Below are 27,879 nucleotides of genomic sequence, written 5' to 3'. Positions count from 1 at the left end.
AGAATGCTTAGAACTGAGGCCAATAGGAAAAGGGGAACAGGTACTAGAGAAAAGGTGAGATCAAAAAGAATTAACCTAGAAGGTAACACCCATGCACAGGAAATCAATGTGAGTCAATGCCCTGTATAGCTATCCTTATCTCAACCAGCAAAAACCCTTGTTCCTTCCTATTATTGCTTATACTCTCTCTACAACAAAATTAGAAATAAGGGCAAAATAGTTTCTGCTGGGTATTGAGGGGGGGAGAGGGAGGGGGCGGAGTGGGTGGTAAGGGAGTGTGTGGGGGCAGGGCAGAGAAATGAACCAAGTCTTGTATGCACATATGAATAATAAAAGAAAAATGAAAATAAAATAAAATAAAAAATAAAAATCTTGAAAGTAAAATTGCTGTATCAAAGAGCAGAGTCATTTTTGAGGCCTCTGATTTATATTAACTATTTCCAAATACTTTGGATCCATTTATATTCCAGCAGCTTTTGTTAGCAGCACTGAGAATGTTTACATTTTAAAAATTAAGGACAGGACAAAATTTTGATCCCATTAAAAAAAAAAGAGAATGCTTAGTACACAAGACATGTTGATTGCTTGTTTTGTTACTCAAACTAATAGATTTCTCTATTTATTATTAAAATATCCTATTATCCTCTTCCTGCCTTACTTTTTAAATACAGTAAGGACAATTTCTTGCTTCTGTCCATGTAAATTACTTTCCTCTGATGGACTCATTTACACATTTTGGAAGTGGTCTTTTTCACTATTGCATATGTGCTGCTTGCTTTTCCAGAATACTCATTTCTGCCAAGAACAGTTCTGATTTATTTGAGCAGCATTGGAGTGAGATCTGTTTGGACATCTGATCTTTATTTCCATCCTTGAGTGATCCTGCAAAGTGGGATGTCTCCTTCCAGTTCACTTGTTTTCTCTCACCCCTCTTCATATTCTCATCTGGAAAGCATTTCTGAATCAACTAATGTTCTCTGGCCCTAGAACAAGCTCCTTCAAGGTATATTTCTTTTCTTTGAAGAATGGCTGGACCCATGGTTTTCCAGGTCATTCCAGAGTAGCTGGCAGTTCAGGACTTGTTACTGCACTACCTGGACCTCACTTCTGCTGCTCAGTGCTCTGTTTGCCAGAGGAATAATTACAATGAGGCTCCCATTGCTTATCAGTGGGTCTGCGTAACTCTGCATGTTGGTGAGGTTTGTGTTCTCTTGATGAGTGTCACCTCAACTTGTAGGAGCACGATGCCTTCATACTTGCACAGAGCAAGCAAATAAAAGGAAGACAGGGCCTAATAACAGTAAAACACATTTAATACATACCAGAAACTTTCCCATTTTACAGATGAGGAGAGACTCAGGGTGGCTCCATACTGCATAATAACATAGCTTGTGTAGTAACACAGACTTAAACCCAGGTCTCAGAAATGCCACATTGGTTGGAGAAAGCAGAATTTTAAAACCACTCTATCATCTCCATCATCCTTTGCCCAGTAGACACCAAGGAAAGAAAGATAATGAATAATAATGAAGTACATCATATCTGTATAAGAACAAGGCGAAAGGAAACACACTGAATACTGTTTAACGACACAAGATTGGGGGGAAGCAAAATGCATGTATAATACTGAGGGGAAAACCCCACTGACCAATGAAGGGTAAGAATGAAAAACAGGTCATGCTAAGGGGAGGGGGAGGGTAAAAGAAGGAAGTAAAGAAAGTGAATATGGGTGATGCACTTTCTATACAAGAATGAATATAGAATTTTAAAACTTGTTGAAATAACCATAAGGAGGGGACTAAGGCAGGAAGTAGAAAAATGGAGGAGGTGAACTAATTCAGGATATAGTACATATATACATGGAAATGTCATAATGAAACTCCCTCTGTAGATATCCTAAACAAACAAAAATGTCCTTTAAAAAAGAAAAAAACAGAAGACAGGTTCTGCTTGGGGGTTGGTGCCAGTGGGAAGGGGGAGAATAAAAGGAAAGGGTGTAGGAGGGTGAATATGGTGGAAATAATATGTACTCATGTATGAAAATGGAAAAATGAGACCTGTTGAAACTATTCTAAAAATGGGGGGAGGGAGAATGCTAGAGGGGTTGAATTTAAGATATACTGTAAGCACTAAGTCACAATGTGCCCTCATTACAACAATAATGTGATAATAGAAAAATTTTAGAGAGTCAGGAACTAGACAAGGATGCCCACTATCTCCAGTCCTAGTCAACATAGTACTGGAATTCCTAGCCAGAACAATTAGGCAAGAAGGAATAAAAAAGAATACAAATAGGTAAAGAAACTGTCAAAATATCCCTATTTGCTGATGACATGATCCTATACCTTAAAGACCCAAAAGACTCTACTCAAAAGCTCCTGGACACCATCATAGCTATAGCAATGTAGCAGGATATAAAATCAACATAGAAGAGTCACTAGCATTTCTATATACTAATAATGAACAAACTGAAAAAGAATCTATGAAAACAATTCCATTTACAATAGCCTCAAAAAAAATCAAATACCTAAGTGTAAACCTAACAAAGGATGTGAATGACCTCTACAAGGAAAACTACAAACTTCTGAAGAAAGAGATTGAGGAAGACTACAGAAGGTGGAGAGACCTCCTGTGCTTATGGATTGGTAGAATCAACATAGTAAAAATGTCTATACTCCCAAAAGTAATCTACATGTTTAATGCAATTCCCATCAAAATTCCAATGACATTCATTGAAGAGATTGAAAAATCTACCATGAAATTTATATGGAAACACAAGAGGCCACGAATAGCCAAGGCAATACTCATTCAAAAGAACAATGCAGGAGGTATCACAATACCTGACTTCAAACTATATTACAAAGCAATAACAATAAAAACAGCATGGTACTGGCACAAAAACAGACATGAAGACCAGTGGAACAGAATAGAGGACCCAGATATGAAGCCACACAATTATAACGAACTTGTCTTTGACAAAGGAGCTGAAAATATACGATGGAGAAATAGCAGCTTCTTCAACAAAAACTGCTGGGAAAACTGGTTAGCAGCCTGCAAAAAACTGAAACTAGATCCATGTATATCACCCTATACCAATATTAACTCAAAATGGATCAAGGATCTTAATATCAAACCCCAAACTCTAAAGTTGGTGCAGGAAAGAGTAGGAAATACTCTGGAATTAATAGGTATAGGTAAGAACTTTCTCAATGGAACCCCAGCAGCACAGCAACTAAGAGATAGCATATGATAAATGGGACTTCATAAAACTAAAAAGTTTCTGCTCAACAAAAAAATGGTCTCTAAACTAAGAGAACACCCACAGAGTGGGAGAAAAATATTTGCCAGCTACACATCAGACAAAGGACTGATAACCAGAATATATAGGGAACTTAAAAAACTAAATTCTCCCTAAACTAATGAACCAATAAAGAAATGGGCAAGTGAACTAAACAAAACTTTCTCAATAGAAGAAATTCAAATGGCCAAAAAACACATGAAAAAATGCTCACCATCTCTAGCAATAAAGGAAATGCAAATTAAAACCACACTAAGATTCCACCTCACCCCTGTTAGCATAGCCATCATTAGCAACACCACTAACAACAGGTGTTGGCAAGGATGCGGGGAAAAAGGAACCCTCTTACACTGCTGGTGGGAATGTAAACTAGTACAACCACTCTGGAAAAAAATTTGGAGGCTACTTAAAAAGCTAAACATTGATCTACTATATGATCCAGCAATACCACTCTTGGGGATATACCCAAAAGACTGTGACACGGGTTCCACCTGAGGCACCTGCACACCAATGTTTATTTCAGCACTATTCACAATAGCCAAGTTATGGAAACAGCCAAGATGCCCCACTACTGACGAATGGAGTAAGAAAGTGTGGTATTTATACACAATGGAATTTTATGCAGCTATAAAGAAGAACGAAATGTTATCATTCACTGGTAAATGGATGGAATTGGAGAACATCATTCTGAGTGAGGTTAGCCTGGCCCAGAAGACCAAAAATCTTAAGTTCTCCTTCATATGAGGACATTAGATCAAGGGCAAACACAACAATGGGATTGGACTTTGATCACATGATAAAAACGAGAGCACACAAGGGAAGTATCAGGAAAGATAAGACACCTAAAAAACTAGATAGCATTTGTTGCCCTCAACGCAGAGAAACTAAAGCAGATACTTTAAAGCAACTAAGGCCAATAGGAGAAGGGGACCAGGTACTAGAGAAAAGCTTAGATCAAGAAGAATTAACCTAGAAGGTAACACACATGCACAGGAAAGCAATGCAAGTCAATTCCCTGTATAGCTATCCTTATCTCAACTAGCAAAAACCCTTGTTCCTTCCTATTATTGCTTATACTCTCTCTTCAACAAAATTAGAGATAAGGGCAAAGTAGTTTCTGCCGGGTAGCAAGGGAGTGAGGGGGAGAGAGAGAGTGCGGGGGGTGGGGTAAGGGAGGGGGTTGGAAAAGGGGGAAGAAATGACCCAAGCACTGTATGCACATATGAATAATAAAAAAATTAAAATTAAAAAAAAAAGAAAAAGTTTTACAACGTTAGGGAAACAAGAAGAGAGGTGGTGATAGTAAAATCTAGTGGTAGAGCAAGGCAGATCTTTCTGTTCTTCAGATTACAGATTTAAAATGTTTGTGTAGAAACAAAAAAAGAGAAAGATTGAAACCAGAAGGTAAGAGTTACTGGTAAGAAGAGTCATCGTGGTGTTGTATGGATTGGATACGTGAAAATAAAGGCAAATAATTTAACACCTCTTATAGATACTGCCTATTGTGAACACATTAACACTTTAATATCTAGAAAAATTTGGCATTTATATCTCAGGATCTTACTATAGGTATCTATTTCATTGTGCGGATTAGCCCTTGGTGATACTGTCTTGTGGGGAAGGCACTGGGGAAGAATAGGTCTGAATGTGGGTTGTGCTATTTGCAAAGGGAATGATTTTGAGCAGGGAGTCCTCACAACGCCAGTCTCTAGTTCTTCATCTCTAAATTAGGGACAAGCAGGTTGTTATGGGCATCAGCTGAAATAAGATACCCAACTCCCCCAGTGTTGTTACTGGCATGGAAGATATTCCTAGTAAAAGCTAGATTCCAAGTCCCTCTGTTCCATGCCTTTCCCATCTCTCTGCAGTCACTAATTCTGTCAAAGGCATCTACCATCAAGATGCCAGGATGCTACAACTCAGAATTCAAGATACTTTATTATCTTCCCTAGATGAGAAAGTGTGAGCCAATGGTACAATCCAACAATAATTCTTTTGTCTCTCTTTGCACCAAGGAGCAGTTTTTGTGGTTGTTTTATTTATACTGTACCAGTTTTAGAAACATGAAAAGTAAGGAATCATGATTGGAATTTTAAATAGAAGACTTTATGCAGGAATCTGTGAGTGATCCTCCCACTAGCATAGTCATGCAGCTTAGAAGACAGGGCTTTCTTAGGACACAGTGACCTTTCAGGCATTTGGCATGAGAAAATGAAAAAAATATTTATGATGTGTGTGTGTCCCATTTGTTGATCATGAGAAGGAAAAAAGCTATACATATGGTAAGCCCAGCTTATTTATGGATTTATTACATATAGTTCTAAGTGCCATAAATCAACCAACCAATCAAAAGAAATTTCAGAAACAAAAAATTTAAGTTCCTGCATGTATTATGGCATTCAGTTAATATGGAGAAGCTCTCAGTCAGTCCCATGTTTTCCTCAGTTGTGTTTAAGTTATTGGGTGATCAGCTGAGTGTTTTCTTGCCCTTAATTTCTGAAAATATGCCTCCCCAAGTGCAAATGCTGCCCCCAACACAAGCTCATAGTGCATGTGCTTTATTTAAGTAATATAGAGAAAATTTAGATTCACTGAAATGCTGCACACCTTTAGTGAAAGTTGGGCGGTGTTATGGGAAAAATGAGTAAAACATCTGCAGTGCAGCACTGAACTCGATGCATCCTGAGCATTCATGGTTTTTCCTCAATTGTGGTGTCCTTGGAATCATGTACCCACTGATACCAAGGGCCTACTGTACATGAGCTGGGAGTAGCATAAAGCCTCGGGGTTCCTGAGGGTCTACAGTAAATCACTTACGAACTGTGTGAACCTATTTCCTTGCTGCCATATGTATAACCTAAATGCCAGATAGAAGTGTTGTGAGGGTAAGGATGTAATGTGTACATCACCTCAGCAGTTTCAGGCTCATCACGGGTGGTCAGTAAGTACTACATTTCTTTTCTCCTACTCACTAAGACTGTAGTGCTCACTCTTTCACTGCTAGATAGAGTAGCAGAACTGAGTATTCAGTTGCTCAGCAGAGATTGGCAGCCTTCCTTGCTTTGAACTGCTGTCATCAGATGAGTTGCTGCAGCTTCTCAAGGAGTTACGTGAGTCAGAAGATATCTGAAAATATATGAATTAGTACACAGAGAACTAGGGGGAAAAGCCATGTGCTAAAAGCCTTTCCCCTTGTTACCTTTAGGCATGTGTGTGTGGGTGGGGGGGGTCATTTGGTAGATTAACTTTAAAATAAATCTTTTTAAAAAGGCAAAAAAATACAGAAGCAATAAGGCTGAATTCTTATTTCCTAAAGTTATATTTAAAATAAAAATACAGGGTGGGGACAAGAATCCCTATGTCATTAAATTTCACTGCTTTTGCAACTGTGGCTTGTGTAGTTTTACTTTACTAGATCTCTGTTACAATAATAGTAACAAAAATAATAGTAAGAGTTCAAACCCCAGGGCCATCAAGGTCAGTAATGGTGCTGCTTCTTCAACCAAAGATAAGACGGTGACCAAGCCAAAGCTTCTAACATGGCAACTTTGTGGGTGTTGGGGAGAGGCTCAAAGTCAAGGCAGCTGCTCCTCCTAAGTGCAGTGGGTCTGAGCTGCTGCTTATATACCTGAGCAGGAAGATGGAGGCCCCTAGGGGACCATGGACTCATTGTCCAACTTGTCCAGCAAAAAGGCAGAAGCTGAGAGCTATAGGGTTGTATCAAGGGAACATGATACTCAGTTTGAATTTTTTTTCAAAATTTTTTTCAATGTTTTTCTTTTCTTTCCCTCCCTCCCATCCATCTTTCCATATTTTTTGAGATAGGATCTCACTATGTAGCACAGCTAGCCTTGAGCTCACTATGTAGGCCAGGCTGGTTTTGAAATCATGATTCTCCTGCCTCAGCCTCTCCAGTGCTAAGATTACAGGTGTACCACATGCATTCCTGCTTTAATTTTCATTACTCAACACACTATCACCCTACTTATATAACTATAATCTATTTATCAATAAAGGCATTAAAACTATTATACATCCTGCAAATGAAAAATAGCAACATCTTCTATTTGCATAACACTTCTAAGTTGTTAGAGTACAATTTTTTAAAAGTTAAGATAAAATTTCTCATATAAATTTAAAATAAACATTTTAAAGGTTTTATTCAACTCATTAATTAATGTGGCATGCAGTTAGATATTAAAACTGGCTCAAAGTGTATTCAAGGAGCTAGGTATTTATGGACTATTTCATAAAGGAATTTTAGCTAGTTAATGTCATAAACCATCATCTTTGGGATTATCTTTTCCATTGGACAGAAATAATTTGCATCTCTGCTGGGACAAAATTTTCAAGTTAATCTCTGCCCCTGCAGAGTAGTTGGCGTAAAGTAGCCCAGTTAGGAGGAAAGCAATCATAGTGCAAAGTAAGCACTGAACTGAAGAATAACCAGAGATCTCTCTTGCTTCTTTTCAACTGTTAGGTGACTTTTCTCACACGCACTGTCCTTCCTTTAAAAGTCCTCTTTAAAACTTCTCAATTTCTGAACACGTCAAAAAGATTATTCACCACGGCCAAGTAGACTTCATCCCAGGAATGCAGGAGTGGTTCAACATATGAAAATCAATAAACATAATAAACCACATTAACAGAAGCAAAGACAAAAACCACTTGATCATCTCAATAGATGCAGAAAAAGCCTTTGATAAGATCCAACATCATTTCATGATAAAAGCTCTAAGAAAACTAGGAATAGAAGGAAAGTACCTCAACATTATAAAAGCTATATATGACAAACCTACAGCCAGCATCATACTTAACGGAGAAAAACTGAAACCATTCCCTCTAAAATCAGGAACCAGATAAGGATGCCCACTATCCCCACTCTTATTCAACATGGTACTGGAATTCCTAGCCAAAGCAATTAGGCAAGAAGAAGGAATAAAAGGAATATAAATAGGTAAAGAAACTGCCAAAATATCCCTATTTGCAGATGAAATGATCCTATACCTTAAAGACACAAAAAATTACTCAGAAGCTTCTAGACATCATCAATAGCTACAGCAAGGTAGCAGGATATAAAATCAACATAGAAAAGTCATTAGCATTCTATACACAAATAATGAGCAAACTGAAAAAGAATGTATGAAAACAATTCCATTTACAATAGCCTCAAAAAAAACCAAATACCTAGGTGTAAACTTAACAAAAGATGTGAATGACCTCTACAAGGAAAACTATACACTTCTGAAGAAAGAGATTGAGGAAGACTATAGAAAGTGGAGAGATCTCCCATGCTCATGGATTGGTAGAATCAACATAGTAAAAATGTCTATACTCCCAAAAGTAATCTACATGTTTAATGCAATTCCCATCAAAATTCCAATGACATTCATTGAAGAAATTGAAAAATCTACCGTGAAATTTATATTGAAACACAAGAGGCCACGAATAGCCAAGACAATACTCAGTCAAAAGAACAATGCAGGAGGTATCACAATACCTGACTTCAAACTATATTACAAAGCAATAACAATAAAAACAGCATGGTACTGGCACAAAAACAGACATGAAGACCAGTGGAACAGAATAGAGGACCCAGATATGAAGCCACACAATTATAACCAACTCGTCTTTGACAAAGGAGCTAAAAATATATGATGGAGAAATAGCAGCCTCTTCAACAAAAACTGCTGGGAAAACTGGTTAGCAGCCTGCAAAAAACTGAAACTAGATCCATGTATATCACCCTATACCAATATTAACTCAAAATGGATCAAGGATCTTAATATCAGACCCCAAACTCTAAAGTTGGTACAGGAAAGAGTAGGAAATACTCTGGCGTTAGTAGGTATAGGTAAGAACTTTCTCAACGAAACCCTAGCAGCACAGCAACTAAGAGATAGCATAGATAAATGGGACCTCATAAAACTAAAAAGCTTCTGTTCATCTAAAGAAATGGTCTCTAAACTGAAGAGAACACCCACAGAGTGGGAGAAAAATATTTGCCAGCTACACATCAGACAAAGGACTGATAACCAGAATATATAGGGAACTTAAAAAACTAAATTCTCCCTAAACTAATGAACCAATAAAGAAATGGGCAAGTGAACTAAACAGAACTTTCTCAAAAGAAGAAATTCAAATGGCCAAAAAACACATGAAAAAATGCTCACCATCTCTAGCAATAAAGGAAATGCAAATTAAAACCACACTAAGATTCCACCTCACCCCTGTTAGCATAGCCATCATTAGCAACACCACCAACAACAGGTGTTGGCGAGGATGCGGGGAAAAAGGAACCCTCTTACACTGCTGGTGGGAATGTAAACTAGTACAACCACTCTGGAAAAACATTTGGAGGCTACTTAAAAAGCTGAACACTGATCTACCATTTGATCCAGCAATACCACTCTTGGGGATATACCCAAAAGACTGTGACACAGGTTACTCCAGAGGCACCTGCACACCCATGTTTATTGCAGCACTATTCACAATAGCCAAGTTATGGAAACAGCCAAGATGCCCCGCTACTGACGAATGGATTAAGAAAATGTGGTATCTATACACAATGGAATTTTATGCAGCCATGAAGAAGAACGAAATGTTATCATTCGCTGGTAAATGGATGGAATTGGAGAACATCATTCTGAATGAGGTTAGCCTGGCCCAAAAGACCAAAAATCCTATGTTCTCCCTCATATGTGAACATTAGATCAAGGGCAAACACAATAAGGGGATTGGACTTTGTGCACATGATAAAAGCTAGAGCACACAAGGGAGATATGAGGATAGGTAAGACACCTAAAAAATTAGCTAGCATTTGTTGCCCTTAATGCAGAGAAACTAAAGCAGATACCTTAAAAGCAATTGAGGCCAATAGGAGAAGGGGACCAGGAACTAGAGAAAAGGTTAGATCAAGAAGAATTAACCTAGAAGGTAACACACACGCACAGGAAATTAATGTGAGTCAACTCCCTGTATAGCTATCCTTATCTCAACTAGCAAAAACCCTTGTTCCATCCTATTATTGCTTATACTCTCTCTTCAACAAAATTAGAGATATGGGCAAAATAGTTTCTGATGGGTATTGAGGGGGTGGGGGGAGAGGGAGGGGGTGGGGGGAGAGGGAAGGGGTGGAGTGGGTGGTAAGGGAGGGGGTGGGGGCAGGAGGGAGAAAGGACCCAAGCCTTGTATGCACATATGAATAATAAAAGAATAAAAAAAATTCCAAAACAAAACAACTTCTCAATTTCTGTAAGGCTTTCTATAAGCTTTGACTTTTGAGAAAAAAATTAGCATAAAGCAAACCCTAGTCAAGAATGTGATTTAATAATTCTATGGATTTTTCTTTTTCTTTTCTGGTGGTACTGGTGTTTGAACTAAGGGCCTTGTACATGCTAGGCAAGCACTCTACTATTCGTGCTATGTCCCCAGCCTTTTTGCTTTAAGTAGTTTTTATATAGCATCTTTAGCTTTTGCTCAGTGCTGGCCTTGGACCACTATCTTCGATCCACCTACGGTTCCCACCTAGTTAGGATTACAGGTGTGCACCAATACACTCTCCCCTGTATAATTACATGTTCTTAATGCTCAAATGTTTAATTTTTTAAAAAAATGTTTGATAATGTCTTAGGGCATATGCATTTCTAGGAGGCAATGCTAAATTGAATTTTCGTTTTCTTGGGTAAATTGGTGTATTATATACAAGAATAGAGAATGTTGAATGGTGAATAGTGAACCCAAATCATGGTTCTCAGGATCCTTCTACTCTGTCCCCAAGTGACTTTCTGCCTGTTTCTAAGAAAAGTGTCTCTTGGTAGCACATCCTGTGCTTTAGGCAAACAGAACTTTTCATACCCCATCCCACGACACAGGATGAGTTTTCCTGTGGTCTTTGCTTAGGCCACCTCCTTGGATGGAATGAACTCTGCTGCACTCCTGCCTCTTGGAATTTTTGATAGCAATTATGTAAATAACCTCTGCAATGCTTTCTGTGAAGACTTCAGCTCTAAGAGATATTGCTCAGAAGACTTTGTAACCACCTTCATTGCTTATAACCCATTATCTTAGATTTGTTATTTATGGATTTGCCTGGTCTATTTCACTTGGTATAAATTTCTAAGAATAAGTGCTAAGCCGTGTGTATTCCTCTTTGTATTTCTGGATTGTCAATGGTTAGTATGAGGCCATGTGTATACCACAGCCTCTTTGACTATTTATTGAATCAAAGAAAGTATCAGAAGACACTTGAGGAGAAGTAGGAAGCAGGTAAATACTTGAGTCAAATAGCTTTGGTTTATTGTTTAACACACAATTTAGTATTTGTTCTGTATCAAACATTGTGCTCTCTGCTTTGGACTAAAAGATAAGTAAGGGATAGCTTCAGTCTTTAAGTCATGCAGAGCCTCCTGTAGAAAATAGATATATATAAATGAATACAATGTAGCATGGTCCTTACTCAAAAACACATAACCCATGGGTAATGGATGGGTCTGTGACTGAAATCCAGGTCCAGTCAGCAAAAAGCCACCAATCCAGGAGGCTCTGAGAACAGAAAAGTTAGTGCTGAGGGTGGACTGTTCTCAGACTGCTCAGAGCAAAGCATCAGCCTTCTTTTGTCTATATTGAAAAGCCACATCTTCATCTGAAGACATTAAATCAAACCATTTTGTTTTATTCACAAACTAGGTCCTCCAGAAGCTGGGGAAAGCTGATGAAACAAAAGATGAACAGTTTGAAGAATATGTGCAGAACTTCAAACGACAGGAGGTGAGTCCATTCATCTAGTTTCTAGAGTCCATTTATCTTGTTTTAACTGGTTGTATTTTAGTACACGATATGGTTTGGATATGGTTTTGGTGTCCTCCAAATTTCATGTGTGAAAGTTTAATCCTCATTGTGAGTAATACGAGGACAGAAACTCAATCCAACTACAGTATTTTGAGGAGGGGCCTTTAGGAGATGATTAGAATGAGATAAATTCATCAGGGTAGAGCCCCAGGATTGAATTCTGGTGCATTTATAAGAAAAGGGACGGAGACCAGAGACACGCATGCTTCCTGCCTCTTGTCATGTGATGCCCTGTGCTGCTGTGGGACTCTGCCCACAAGAAGGCCATCTCCAGATGTAACCCCTCAGCTTCGAGCTCCCCAGAACCATGAGCCAGAATATATTCTTTATAACTCACTTAGTCTGTTGTGTTGTGTTAATGACAAAGAAATTGGACCAACACCATTTATAACTAAAAAGCACTAACAATAAGTGAGGTTGGTATTAATTTGTAGATAATAACTGCTAATTCTGCATACCCTAGTGGAAGACAAGGAAAGAACCTGTAGGGACTGTAAGAAGTGAGTGTGGCACCTGCAATCTCAGGAGATAAAGGCTTTGCTACTCTGAACCTCTTCAACGCAGATGACTGATCTAAAGGAAAGATAGTGTTCTTGATCATTCATATTCCACTAAATATTAGAAAGGCAATAAACACTTTTGGCAAAATGGTTTCCATTATTGTGTGCTTCAGAATCATGCATTCTTAAAACAGATTACATCTCCCTTACGGGGGTGAAACTTGATTCTTGGTAGGTGAAAAAAATCTTACTCTTTTAATGCATAAAGCATAGATAAACATGCATTAGATACGTAAGTATGTAAGACATCTGTGGTAGACGATTTTCATGAAGCATGTGATTAGAAAAAAAATGTCACCTTAGAGGAGGTGATAATGAAAAAATAAAGGTTGAAAAACACTATCTGTGGTACTTGTTCATTTTTTGGACAACTTTGTGTTTAACTGACACATGACTTAAGAAACAACTATTTTTTAAATGATTTGATCATTAAGGCTTGGATAATTGGCTAGAATTTCCAAGAGCGTGTTTGAGGGGGTCAGGAAGAGGAAAAAAGGTTATGGCCTCTGAAGTTTGAAGCCTCAGTGTAGATCATAGTTGAGGGCAGCTGGGAAGAAGGTAGGGCCAGCAGATTCTGGAAAATGGGTTTGGATATGGATAAATTGTCTCCAGTCTTACCCTCTGGAGAACAGAGTCTGTAGGTCACCTTCTGCTCTTACCTGGGGAGTGCCAACACATGCTCTCCTATACTTAGTGGCACTCACACAGATTGTTTTCTTGGATTGCAAGAACTTCCCACAGGAAAACCTGTCAATCAATGCCACGTTACTTTGCAAGACAATCCCTAAAGTCTGCTTTAAGAGTTTGGGTTTAGATTGAAGAAGTGACTCTTGTTACAGTTTTTCATACCTGAGGATTTATACTCTAGTTGGAAACCTAGTCCTTCCTTGTCTGGTGTATCTCTATGGAGTCAATTAGTTCTTTGCCCTTGGATTGTTTTATCACTTTTGTGGCATTTTGATGTTGTTAGAACCCTAGGAACCCTAGGAAATCTATCTGGTTGAGTAACGCATTCATGACTAGGAAACACTTTCCAATTATCATTAATTTTTCTTCTTATTTTTATGGACTTTCTTCTCTGAACCAGGTAAGGATTGTTTTTCTAAAGTACTAGAAAAAATGCATTTGGTTAAATCATTGATCACACCACTTAAATGGTCTGTGTCACTAAGAGAGCAGTGTGGGGTGACTTTACATTGCCATTCTGCCATCTCTAAATATGGTGGGTCAAATGGCTCATAATGCTCTTGAAGGCTTATACCTTAGTTCTCTCAAGCTTATTAACAGATTTCAAAATCTGGGTAAAACTTCAAAATTTGGGGGAAATTTGAACAAGTAATTCTGTTTTATAAGAGTGAAGCAAATAGACTGGAAATGTAGGAAATGTGATTTCTTAAGGAATCTCATGAGCTTTTTTGATTGACTTTGAAAATATTTTTGTCATCAAAAACATCTTGTATCTGTATATCCTCATCTTGATATTTTTGTTGTAATCGGAAGGAATAAGTTTGTAGTCATTACAGTGCAAGGAAGATAGAAGATGCTATCCCTGTATTAGAGGAAGAAAAGAAGACTTCTCATTAAATCTTGAGAAGTATGGCTTAAGGCTGAAATATATTAATGCTTTAACATTGAGAAAACTTTTTTTACCTTCAATATATATTTGTGATTGTGATAGTTAATCTTTTCTTGTTGTGGATTGAATTCAAGGCCTTTTGTTGGTAGGCAAGTACTCTGCCATTTGAACCATGCTTCCAACTATTTTGCTTTTAGTTTGTTTTTCAGATAGGGTCTTGCTCTAACTTTGCCTTGACTGGTCTTAAACCAAGATCCCCTTATTTCTGCCTCCCCAGTAGCTGGGATTATAGGCATCAGCCACCACGCCCAGCCCATGATGATTAACTTGATTGGATTGAGAAGTGCTTATGAGGTTAGTGAAGCACACCTCTGGGTATGCTTGTGCAGGCAACTCAGGAGAGGGTTAACTAATGGGAAAAGGTCTGCCCTTAGTGTAGTCAACACAATCCTCATAGGCTGGGGGTCCAGATGGCCAAAATAAAATGAGCTATACTTGAATTTTTGCATTATATTATGGTCATCTGATCACACTCAAGTAGATAAAAAGTAGATCATTCTAGAAAGTTTTAGTAAGTCTTTAAGCATTTGCGGGGGCGGGGGGCTTAATGATCTTGTTTTTAAATTCCCTTTTATAAATTTGTAAGAGTTCTCATAGTTACTAGTGGGTTTGCTGCTTGTTCATGTTGAAAACAAGGGTGACATAGAGGTCTGTGTTTAAGTTCTGGCTTGGAGCTTAGCTTTTAATTTATTCTAATCCCCAGTTTCCCTTTGATTCCAAACTTCTTTCCCTGAAAGGTGGTTTATGTGAGAAAGAGCACAGATGAAATGTCTGCGTGTACTCTGCTGGTTGTTCATTGGACTTCCAGTTGTGGTTTTTGTGGCCCATATTTCAAACTGCTTAAGTAAGAAAGGGAAAAGTGAGGGTAATATTCACAAAAGTAATATTGTGAACTCTTCTACAAAAATCTTGGAATTTTCCATGATGCGAGCTAAGGAGAGTAGAACAAGGATTAGAGAAATCTAGCAGGAACAAACAAAACCTGACTTTAAACCTATCTCCCCAGAGGCTTTTTTTACTTTTCTATTTTCTCTCTTTTATCAGAGCTGCTAACAAGTAGCAAAATTGATTGGTGTGAACACCAACTGCCTTCAATTCACCTGGTTGCCTGTTGACAGACCCCTTAGTGAGAAAAGGTCCCATAGTGCAAGGAGGGTCCCTTGCTTCTCTCTGTCCTTCTTGCTAATAAACTCATTCTTCCTGCTAATAAGTTCATCCTTCCAGATAATAAACTCACCTTTGGCAACAGCGCTAATTACAGCAACAAAATACCTTGTGGCTGGCTGAGCCCAAATCAGCTACTATTGGATCATACATACCTCAGTGAGTACAGATGTGAGCATCCTAACCCTAGTCAGATCTAAGAGCAATACTTCCAATATAGGAAAAGAAAGCCTTGATTCTCCTTCTCCTGCCTCCGTAGCTTTCCATTTCCTTTCAAGATACCTCTGCAGTGTTCTTTTGCTGCTTCTGTCTATGTCCACTCTTGAGGGTACCCTGATTTTGGCATCACACACAGGATAAGAATATTCCTTGTCTAAAATGCTTGAGACAAGAATTGTTTCAAATTTTGGAGATGTTTGGATTTTGGAATAGTTGTGTAGACTTTACTGGTTGAAGCATGGTTAGTTAGAAAATCCAACATCTGAAATGCTCTTGAATCCAAAACTAACCCAAAGATTTTTGTCTGTCATATTGTCACTCAAAAAGTTTCAGATTTCAGATCATTTCAGATTCTGGATTTTCCAATTAGGGATGCTTAACCTGTCCAAATGAAGAAGGAAAGAAATCTTGGGATCTTGAGATCCTTTCCAGCCATAAGAATTTAGAGCCAGGAACTCCGGTTAGGAGGCAGCTCACAGGTTTTTGGAAGTGAGGGTCATGGTTTCTTCTTTCCCTGAGTTGACCCTCCTGGGCCACAGACCTTACCTTGCCTGTTTCATCTTTGTGACTCCCACAGGACCAAATGCTTTGCACTGAAGTTTAACAAATACTTGTTAAACCTGAGGCAGAAATTATAATTGTGAATGCATTCCTAGAATATGTTTTCACTTCTGGACTGAACATAATGTATATTGTGTGCAGATTTGGAGGCAGTTTTATGCCAGTTTTTAGAACCTGGTATATGTATATAATGATTAAAAAGGAAAAGTTCAGAATAGAAGATTTTAAAATGCACATAAATAAAATGTATGCTGCCACCATGTGTTAATGTGGAGATGAATTGTTTTATTTATGGTAAATTGTACTTATACTCTGAAAATGTTTGCAATTTGTTTGAGTAGATAGGACTACCATTTACCTTCAGGCTGTTTTTTTTTTTAAATCACGGATGTGAACATACTGGCCCATTCACCTTTCATTAAACATTAATCGTGACCTTTTTCTGGGAAAGTCACTGCCTTGATTAAATGTGAGACCATCATATCTGTTTTGAATGATGGTCCAGTTCTAAATGACAGCATGGTGAACCTCAGTCGGCCCAAATCTCTTCTTGTCAGGTTACTAGAGATTTTGAATTCAGAATAAAGATGTCAAGCATTGAGTTTTGTGCCTACTAGAGCAGTATTTGTCACCCTTTAGCTGCTTGTGAATTATCTGGAAGGGCTTGGTACAGCACAGACTCCTGGGCCCAACCCCAGAGTTTCTGCCTCTGTAGGTTCCCAGATGAGTCTGATGATGCTCGTCCAGGTACAACACTAAGGACTAGTGTAGTATATCTACTCATACAGTTTTTCTAAGTGCTCCCTCTGGTTAGTGTTGGAGGCTTCCAATCCTATGTTTGGTGCATATTTTTACTTTTTTTAAGACAAAATACGGATAAGGAATTGGTGGTCCTGTTCCGGATTATCTATAGTTTGCATAGATCAAATCAGCCAGAGGATCTGATCCTTAACTGCTGTGATTTGAGTGTTGGCGCTTCTTCTCTCCCAAGTTGGAAGCTGGATACCTTACTAAAATTAAAATATTCATAATGAGAATGAGTTTAATGAGGCTCTTTCTAGATTGTCTGGTTTAATAGGGGAAGGTACAGAAAGTGTTAGAACTCTAGAGATAGGATCCTGGGATATAAAAAGGAAGAGTATTTCTCTGAGAATCAGGTGTGTGCAACTAACGGAAGGTCTTGAAAGTGAAAGCATCACATCTCTCCAAGCAGCTGGAGTCACATTAGAAGGGAAATTTTGAGTATTAAATGCATACATTAGAAACAAGGAAAGGCCTCAAGTCAATAACCTAGTTCTTACCCCAGAAATAGAAAAATAAATACAAGCAAACAAGAAATATGGAGGCAGAAATCAATAAACCCAAGCAGGAAAGCAGTACAGGAAGATAAATGAAACAAAAAGCTGATTCTTTGAAAATAATCCATGGAACTGATAAACCTGTAGGCAAGACTGACAACAAAAAGACACAGATCAACAGTACCAGAAATGAACAAAGGTTATCATTTTAGATCCTCTAGCCATTTAAAGGATAATAAAGAAATACTGTGGTCAACTGTGTGCTTAAAAATTTGACAGTCACATTGGACTAATTCCTCCACAACCACAAACTACCAAGATGAAATAGACAATCTGAATAGTCCTGTAACCATTAAAGAAAGTGAATTTTTAATTTGAAATATGAAAAAAAAAGAAATCTCCTGACCCAGGTGGTTTCACTGGAGAATTATGACATTTGAAGAAGAATTAACACCAATTTTACACATTTTTTCCAGAAAATAGGAAAAAATACAGTTTCTTTCTGGAAACTATAACATACCTCCAATTATTATTCAGTATTTCCTGCTTTATTTGACCTTATACCCCTCTCTGTATTTGTACCTCTTTCCTTGAGAGTAAGAAACTTGCTTTCCACTGTTCGTGTATGCATGTATGTGATGTATGTGTGCAATGCCCTTGATGTAATCAGTCTCCTGACATTTGAGCCATCTTCTTCCCTCCTGTGTTGTCCCCTGCTCTCAGGTTGTGGGTTGACTCATTCCTACTGCACTGTCTCCCTTCCATTCTCAAGGATTGCTGGCCAAGGACCCCCATCCGCTCACCCACCAGCCAAGAATCCATTTGCCTGGTGCTGTATCTGCTGAGTACCCCCTGCCCCAAACCTCTGGTACCATGCCTTTGGAGAGTATCCCCCACCCCTGTCCACTAACTCTGGCTGTGCACAAGTGGAAATACCCTACTTATATTAAATGTTGTCACCTAATTTAACTTTTTAATGAGGACTTTTTAAATATTCATGTCTACAGGACAAAGTTGGCCCTCGTGCTGCTCTATACTAAACATGTAAGTATTATTACACACACAATTATACTGAATGATACTGTCCTAAAAGAAAGTTAGCAGTTAATACAATGTTAACTCAGTGGGTAATCTGCTTTTAGACTTTAGTAGTTATGCAGTTAGTTAAAAGCGTATGATTCGTTTGCATTTATCCTTAAAGAATGAAATGTCTTTCTTCAGTTTTCAAAGTACGAGCTCCCTGCTTGAGGTCTTCTTTGTCTCTGCCTCATGCAGCAACCCCAGAGATCCCAAGTTGGCCATATGTAATTTTTCATCAGGAAATTATTATGAGAAGTGTAGTAGTAAATTTCACTGAATGGCAGAAATGACCTTATTGTCCCTGTTCTGTTGTGACCACTAAGAGAAATCACAGTGGGATTTTCAGTATTGAGATGAAGGTGCACTCAGCCAGAGCAGCTCTGGTACAAATTACAGGTTTGTTTATTTCTTCTGTTGTCTATTTTGAGCACTTTTGTCTAAAATAAACATTATTCCAGGTCATGTTGAGAAAAGAATCATTTGTTTAAGCCAGACAAGTGTGGAAAAATAAAATATCTAAATTATGGATAGAGCAGGGTTCTTTAAAGTCACAGAGGTGAAAATATTTGAAAGACCATGGCACAGCATTCATTACATTCACTCAAGAGTAAGCCAGCAAGTGTGGGATGAAGTAGCTGCTTGCTACTTCAGTTCATTGACCATTGTAGACAACCTTTAGCAAAACAACACATTTAAATTGGATCAGGTTTATCCTTGGGTCCTTTCTGTAATGGGCAAGGGTGTTAAATAGCAGAAAAGGAAAATGTTTTGACCCAGGATGAAAATCCCCCGAGGTTTTTTAATGGGCATGGAAACAAGGAGGAAGACTTGTGGTGACATTTCAATAATGAATGTGTAAGGGAAGCACCTTCTGAAAGTCCTGGCTACAAACAAAGTCTCCAACAGAGAATGAATAATCTATGGGGGATTTGCCTTAAATTACTCCCTTAAGAATGTATATCTACATGACTGGGAGCAAATTCTGCTCCTTTGGTCTTTGTCTTCCTTCAGTCCCCTTTGTAGGCTAGCTGTGCTTCCTGTCGCTTTCAGAGCATTAAACCTTTCTTTGGTTATACCTAGGCATTTGATTACACTTTGCCTTTTAGTATTTGGCAGAGCTCTACAGCCTACTAGCGAAGCAAAGGAATTTTCTTTTTGAACCACTTTAAGGAGACCCATCTGAATGAAGGTGCTCTATTGTAACTAAAGGCAGATAGGAAGTTGGTGCAGAGAATAGTTGGTAATTACTGTCCATTGATGTCTCTTAAGGTCTCAACAGCTTACTCCCAAGCTTTTTCACTTCCCCCACTGTACCTGCTCCCTCATGATTGGATTACCCTTACCCAACCTGCCAAGTCCATGTTCAAGGCCAGTCTTCATTAAGATTCACAAGATATAGTCTCCTTGATGTTTTTCAGTTCCCCAAGTCAGGAGTCTCTCTTCCTCTGTGTGGGTATACACTAGTACATGATTTGTTTTCTACATTTCCTTCATGACTGTTATTTAGATGTGTGTCTATGTCCTCATTAGATTATAAAATGTTTAAAGAAAGGCAGTCTGTCCTCGTCATTTTGAGAAATCTTCCACAGCCTCTAGCACCTGCTAGGTGCTTAATAAGTACATCCCAGTTTTGTCTTCCCTCCTTGTCAAACATATTCTCATGAGCCCCTCATTATTGTCACTTAGTTTACATCCTTTATACTAATTTGTAGCAGCAAAATACTCATTGGGAGGTCTCTTACATGATCTAATCTGGGTTCTGAAGCTGCCCTAGTAGTCCTGTTGTCCCATAGTATCTGCTGGCAGATACACTGGTTTTGATCTTCAAAGAGCCTTACATACTTTTATAATCTTATAATAAGTAATTTTAATTATGCAGAAGGATGTTGTTCTTATCTTTGAATCCCAATTATGTTCTCTATCTAATTAAATTTTTTTATTTACTATGTTTTGGAGGAAGTTCAATATTCTCTGAAAAGAAAACACTTTTATTGCAAAACATTAGTATATTTCATTTATTTGAGTGAATTGCTTCTGAGAGAATTGAATGAATTGCTTCCGGTTCTTATTTCTCAAGCTTATACTTGGTTTCTATTAAAGTTCAAACTCAATAATCACATAGTATTCCATAAGAGAATTAGTACACATCTCCATCTCTAGAAGTAAAGTTTACTTTACTTAGAACCTCTTACTTAGAATTAACAGGTTCTCTTAATTCTAGTTTCATTAGAAGTTCTGTAATACTGAAAGCAATTTAGGGTACAAATCTTTTACAAGATTTAAAGTGTTTTACTTTAATATCAGCTTTCAAAGTAGTCTTTCATAAGTGATATCATATGGAGGCTTAGTTAGAACAGTAGCAAGCAAGTGCTACTGCAGACATTTATTGATGGTGTTTTATAAGCCTGGAGCAGATGTAGGCCACTGGGAAACTTCAGTGAGAAAGACAGATTAAAATTACTGCCATTGTGGATCTTACATCCTAAGGCAATAGACACAATATAATAAATAAATAGATTATATTGTTTTCTAGAAAATGATGAGAGCTATGGAGGAAAGCATGTAAGTAGGAAATAAAAAGAGTAAGGTGCCTGATACTGGGATGCTTGAAGAGAGCAGTTTTCAAGTTTTGTTTCCAATGGGAACAACGAAGTGAGACAGCAGAGAAAGTGGGGTAAAGAAAACATTTTCTTAAAATGGCAAATGTATCTATGTGTACTAATGGACCCCACTTATTCTACAAGGAAAATGTGGTAATTCCTCAGACAAAGGAGTGATCAGCAGATATGTATCCTTGGGCAGGAGGAGGATGTGGGATGGAGTAGGGGGATTGGTTTGAGTGAGGAGGACATTTCATTTAAAGATAACAGGTAAAAGAGAATAATTTACCTACAGGTAAATGTTCATCAAAAGCATTCTGGACTGACTCTACACATATTGAGTGCCTACTAAGTTCAGAACATTGTACATGGTACTGGAAAAAGTGATGGACAATTCAGACATAAGTTCTGCTTTGCCAAGCTGTGCTCTAGTGCAAAGAAGCTATCTTTTGAAGCAATTAAAGTGGTAGAAAAAAAGAAAGCAAATATTTACATGATGTTTTGGTACTTCCATCATAATGGTATGATTCGGTATCCTAATTTCTTCACTTCACTTTAGCATGTAAGTGTACTTTTATCTTAATTGGTAGTCTTTGAAAAGAAATGATTTCTATGTTTCCACAATCCCATTTCTGGCTAGTCTCCTCATGCTTGAAATATCAATAGTTTTGCTAGGTCAAATTTTAGTTCAATTTAAAGCTTTTGATTTATTCAGGTTATATATTCTGGTTAATGGAATAGAATAAATGTAATAAGATTAATAGATGGTCAAGTTTGCCAACCAATGAAACAAAGTTTTTGTTTTCTTTTTTTTTCTTTTGGCTCCATGGATGAATTAGACAGACATTTTTCCCAATGAGCAAAGAGAATAGATTTAATGGGTGTGTTAGGAATGAAATAAATAGACACTATAGAGAAATGCAGAAAAGATTTAAGTGCAAGGGCCAGTACATTTCCTTTGACACCTACAGGTATTCACTATCTGGTCTGTCTCACAGAAGTCAGTCATTGTGGGTTAGACTTACTTTTTTAAAGGAATTTAAATCAAGATTTTATCAACCAAAGACATATTTCTATAAAGCCACTATTAAAAAGGAGAGTGACAGTCTTAACTAAGAGCTTGGTGGCCAAATTCCTTTGCTATGTTTGTCTTATAGTGGATATAATTACTTGTAAATCAGTTAAACCAGGACCTCATAGCCAATTACAAAATATTTCATGACCATTTAGTATACAATGTGAGCAGCTTTATGTTCTTTTCAGTAATGTCTAATAGATACTCTGTTTTTGGAGAGACTAGCATTCATTTAGAAACCAATTCCATGTATCTTCTACTTTCCGTGATGAGGAATGATCATTTTCTCATTTGGAGGCTGTTCTCTAAATGAGCCCCATGTTGACTATACCATTCTGGAATGAGATGCAGAAATTTTGGCATAGTGCTATCCTAGTCTAGGGAGACTATCTGATATGGTTGTAAGCATCTGCATATGTGTGCTGCAGTGGATTTTGGATTTGCATCAGTTTTACTGGTTCCCATAGACTGTCAGGGTGACTTAGGAGTCCATAGTGGCCTTTGTAGCCCATAGTTGGCTGCAAACCTCATAGTTGACTTTGTCATTGGAGTGGAATCTAAATGTCTTATGGTGACTGACTAAAACCAAAAGCCAGGCATGTATTTCAGTGTCTTTTAAAGTAATCTATACCAAATTCTTATATTAGCATATGCATGAATACATTAAGTGTTCATTGAATAATAAACAGTGAAAATTTATAGTAAAGGTTCCCAATAGCTATCTTCTGCAGGCCTTTAAAAGTATAGATTTCTGGGTCCTACTCCAAACTTCTGAATCAGGTCATATGTTTGGTGTTTCTAAGGCGTCACCCTGATGTTAACATCTTAGGTTTATGCCTGAGATTATACAGAGATAGCAAAGATAATGGTTTCTTTAATGTTGTGTCTGTTTGGATATATGCCCACACCTGATTATTTAAAAGAATCTTTCAAGGAACTTCAAAATTTTTCAAATTTCCACATCTAGCTAGTCTGCCTTAGACAAAAGCAGTGACAAAATATTTTTATTTTTAAGACTTTTCTCAAGAATAGCTTTGGAATTTATAAAATGTTTGGTATACCATCTACTTAATTCTCATAGTGATGAGTAATTGCAGTTCTACTTTACATATGAGAAAACTTTCATACATACTTTACATATGTCATAAAACTTTCATTGTGGGAAAGAACTTGAATATTCCTTTGGTTATTGGTTCTCATGCTTTCTATTTCTTAAGCAGCAATTTATCATGTTGACATGATTTTTCTCATATCCATTGTTAAATGATTCTCATACATCTGTAGAAATTGTTCTTGTGTACCCTGGGACTCTTTATTACTGCAATATTTAAAGCTATAAAAAAACTTTCTGAAAAATTTGACTGTGTGTTGGAAACTTGCAAGTACAAATAGAAAATGAGGAATCATTATAAATTCCCAAGGTGCTTGTTTTGGAGAAGTTGTATATATTACTCATGCAGATATTCTTTTGCACTATGACATGTAGCAGAACGTAGTTCAATCAGGCATTTATAAAACACCTACACTTGGCACAGTTTATCACTTAAAATATTCAATAATAATACTGACACCCAATATATACTGAGTGCATGATATGCCCCATGTTTATTCTGCTGAGACTTTCCATGGATTGTCTGCCTCAGCCTTCATGATAGCTCAGGTAGGTGAGTCCTGTGATCATCTTCATTTTGCACATAAGAATTAGCCTAAGTAACTTCCCCAAGACTGCACAGTTAGAAGTGGAAGATCTCTTACTTAAAAGCCAGGCTGTATGATCTTAGCACCCACAGACTTATTCATTATGTGATAAAGAATCACATTGAATAAATCTGTGGAATCGTGAGCTTTTGAGAAAAGCTATTTTGGTATCTTTATTTATAGATGAAGACTGTATCGTGAGTACACAGGGAATGGTGCAGATAGTTAAATTGTCCTCACTGATTGATACTTGGCTCTTCTAAGAGAGCCTCATCCCTCATTATTGGCATCCATGTCTTCACAGCTTGGGGCACAGAAGTGGCTTGAGCATGGCCAAGCATACGGGCAGACATAGGGCTTAAATAACCCAGACTTCCTGACTTTCTTATATATATGACTTTGGGCAAATTCTTAGCCTCTGTGCCTCAGTTTCTAATTTGTACAAAGGTACCAACCTTGTGGAGTTGTGAGACAGCACAGTTGCAATAGTTGAGACAGTTTCTGGAACAAAACCATCACTTAGTAAGTGTTAGCCTATGTGATTGTATTGCTGTATTAAAGTCTTTATTGAGGACGTTGTTCAAATGTGGAGTGATCTATATTCACCCCAGTTTCCTATGTTGGGTGCTAACTCCCATATCATGAATGTGACTATATTTGGAGATCTTTAAAGAGGTAATTAAGTTTAAATGAGGTCAGGGGGCGATCATTAACCCAATATGACTGGTATTCTTATAAGAGACATAGACATCAAGAACATACACAGATGAAGGCCATGTGAAGCCACAGTGAGAGGGTGACCATCTCCAAGCCAAGGAGAGAGACCTGTGTGAAAACTAACCTGTCAGTACTGTCATCTTGGACTTCCCTCATCCAGATCCTTGAGAAAAATAAATTTCTCCCAGTTAAACTTTTACACTTTGTTGCAGAAACCTTAGCAAACTAATGTAGACATTGTAAATGTCAGCCAAGAAACATTATAGATGTAATATTACAACTAGAGTAATGATAGATGAAGTATTTCCTTCCTTCCCACTAGTGCATTCCCATACCTTGACACACAGCTGTTTTTCTAGGGTTTTTACTTCCTTGTCCAATTTGGTCATGAAAGAAGACAGTAGGTAGAGCTGCCATCCATACTCACAGAAAGGGATGCTGATCAATGAGCCACAGGAAGAGTTGTTGAGGTGGGGCTCCTTTGAGTTTCCTTTGATTTCTGGATCAGCCACTGCTCCCCAATACACTCAATACTATGCTGTAGGTATGAAGGCAAAAGTTGAAAATATATTTCAATACAAATGTACCTTACAAGTCAGGTCTCTATACACACACAGGCACGTGCACACGCACACACACACACACACACACACACACACACACACACACACTAAAGGAAGAAAAACCAAGTAGACTTTCAAGTCATAAACTCAATTGCCTAAAGGCGGTGCAGCACGTCTTCCAGCTGTACCATGCCTGCAGGCAGTGATAAGCTTTAGAGCTCTAACTAGGCTTTTCTAGCCCATGGCACACACAGTGGCTTAGCTTTTCCAAGAGATCTGAATACAGATTGGTATAAACTTGTTAGTTGACCTAAGGGAAATTAATGGAGAAATTGTGTAGTGAGTATTAGCTAGCAATCTAATTTTGTTTTGTTGAAAAGTAGAAAGTATGTTTGATTTAATTTTCTGACGGTAGGTATTATTGTTCTGATGACAAGGAGAGCTAGAAATTATTCCACAAATATTTGCTAAAATTATGAAAAGTGATGTGGTTTCTTTGGTGCTTTTCTCCCTTGCTTGTATACTGTTCCTCACCCCTCCTATAAGCCCAGGACCAGGATTTCAGACATCTCTTATTTATTCTCTGTGTTGTATCTTCTGTGTTAATATATACCAGAAGGCATCCAAATGATCAGAGAAATTGTTTTATGAAGTTAGGTCTGGATTCTTAATGACAGTTCCTGTTACTACAAAGCACTCACAGTGAGGAGATAGAAATGTAAATTTCAGAGACATGGTTGCTTTTGCCTTTGAAATGCTCTTGTTTTCCAATTTAACAGCACCTGAACTTGTCATAGGGAGAGCTCTGTTTCCTTGCACACCAAGAGTACCTGCAGTGCTTAGTATACTGCCTGGTGCCTTTGATCATAAGTGGATTCAGATATTATGCCTTATTAATCACCTGCAATCAGGGTGCTGATTATGGCCTTATTAAATCTCATCTCCTTGGTAAACTAATTTCTTATAAGCTTCAAAAATGATAAGCACATTTATTCACATTGCTTTCATGATCGAGTTAGCTTGTCTGAACTGAAAAAATCATAGCAAATTTTAATTTTGATATATTAGTTCAGCAATTTCAAGAGAAAAATGTCAGCAAGGGCCAAACATAATTTATTGATGGAAACTTGTATAGGGTTACAGTCATAGATGAAATGACAGGAGTTATCTTTATGAAATTGAACTTTGTGAAGTTCTGTCTTCTCAGATCTAGGTTTCATGCATCTGTTAGTACTGCTAGTTTTCTACCTGGGCCCTGTTCTGAAGCCAGCTAACAGTTTCCGAATTAGAGAGGTAGCTTAATGAAAACACTTTTTATCTGTGTGATGCTATGCTTCTTCTCTCCTTGTTTTCTTCTTCATGACAAAAGCTACCTATAAAGATGAGAAAGTAACTACATTTGCCATATTTTAATGAGACTATTCTATGAGCTACCTAATGTTTAGTAGCTATTAAAGGCCTGTTGCCATAAGGCTTTTGCCAGACCTGCATAACCTCACTAATATTACCTACTAGGTTTGGTTTTGCAACTAATTGTGCAGGGATTGCTGCTGCCCTGAATTTAGTTCACTGGAAATCGTTAATTCTTTCTATGCATTTTGTTCACAATTTCATCAAATTAATATTCAACTATGGCTTCTTCTGAGAATATGTAACTGGGATAAAGGTAAAGCTAACAAAATTATTCTTCTTTAGTGACTCAAAGTCTTAAGCATAAGTATTTACTAACATTTCTGTTTTTTTTAATGCTTCAAAAGTTATCTAAACAACTTTGCTCATCAATTTGCAAATGTCATTCATTATACCTTAATGTAATCCTGGTTTTAAAGTTCAATACCTAGAGATTGTCAAAGTCTGCAATAACTCCTCATATCAGAGGAGTGGCTCACTTTGGAGGAAGCTTGCCTGAAACTCTTCCGTGCTCTCACCAAAGTATAGTAGGACATTTTGGTTCACCAGCATTTGTAGCCTTTCCTTTGGTATTACATAGAGGATGTCTTAACATTTGAGAACCAGTAGGTATTTGGAGCTGTCCAAAGTGCTGAAGAGTCTTAGAAATCAGTTGTCCTGGAGCCCAGGGCTGTCTGAGAATCACTCACTGCCCACATACTGCACGTGCGAGTTGTGTGTGTGTGTGTGTACATGTGTATGTGTGTTTATATATGTATAGATAGATAGATGGATAGATAGATAATTAAGGAATCTTTGTTACTGAAGACCAACCTGGTACTAAACAACAGAGAAGCACATGGAATTAGACATGGAATATGATTTCTTTGTATTGAGTAACAAAGATATCTGAAATATTCCTTGCTGATATGCCTGCTGCACAGCTTCTCTAACTATTTAATTTGATTTTTAGCTTCAATCTAATCTTTAGGGGGTGAGATGATGAGAGATACACAGAGGATAAGGGACTACAGCAATAGTTTCTAAGTACCACTTAATAAGGGAATAAAAGGACTTTTTGACTAGAGGCAGTGATTCTCAGACCTTTGTAGAGTTTTTTGACCATGTACATTTTGTGTATTCTTGTTAATTTTGATATCTTCATGTTGAG

The 27,879-nt window shown here is 37.7% G+C and overlaps 1 protein-coding gene across 5 annotated transcripts in view; it reads left to right on the top strand.

The window, feature by feature from the left end:
• Amph (amphiphysin) overlaps positions 1–27,879 on the top strand; it is a 235,512-nt gene that overhangs the window by 101,524 nt on the left and 106,109 nt on the right. For all 5 annotated transcript variants that reach the window (XM_074065351.1, XM_074065352.1, XM_074065349.1 and 2 more), the window contains exon 2: positions 11,987–12,067. In XM_074065351.1, the coding sequence (XP_073921452.1) occupies positions 11,987–12,067 (81 nt within the window). The remainder of the gene's footprint in view (positions 1–11,986; positions 12,068–27,879) is intronic.

This window comes from Castor canadensis, chromosome 2 (assembly GCF_047511655.1).
Source record: "Castor canadensis chromosome 2, mCasCan1.hap1v2, whole genome shotgun sequence".
Classification (NCBI taxonomy): domain Eukaryota; kingdom Metazoa; phylum Chordata; class Mammalia; order Rodentia; family Castoridae; genus Castor; species Castor canadensis.
Note: the sequence above shows the minus strand (reverse complement) of the source record. Positions and strands in the feature narration are given on the sequence as shown.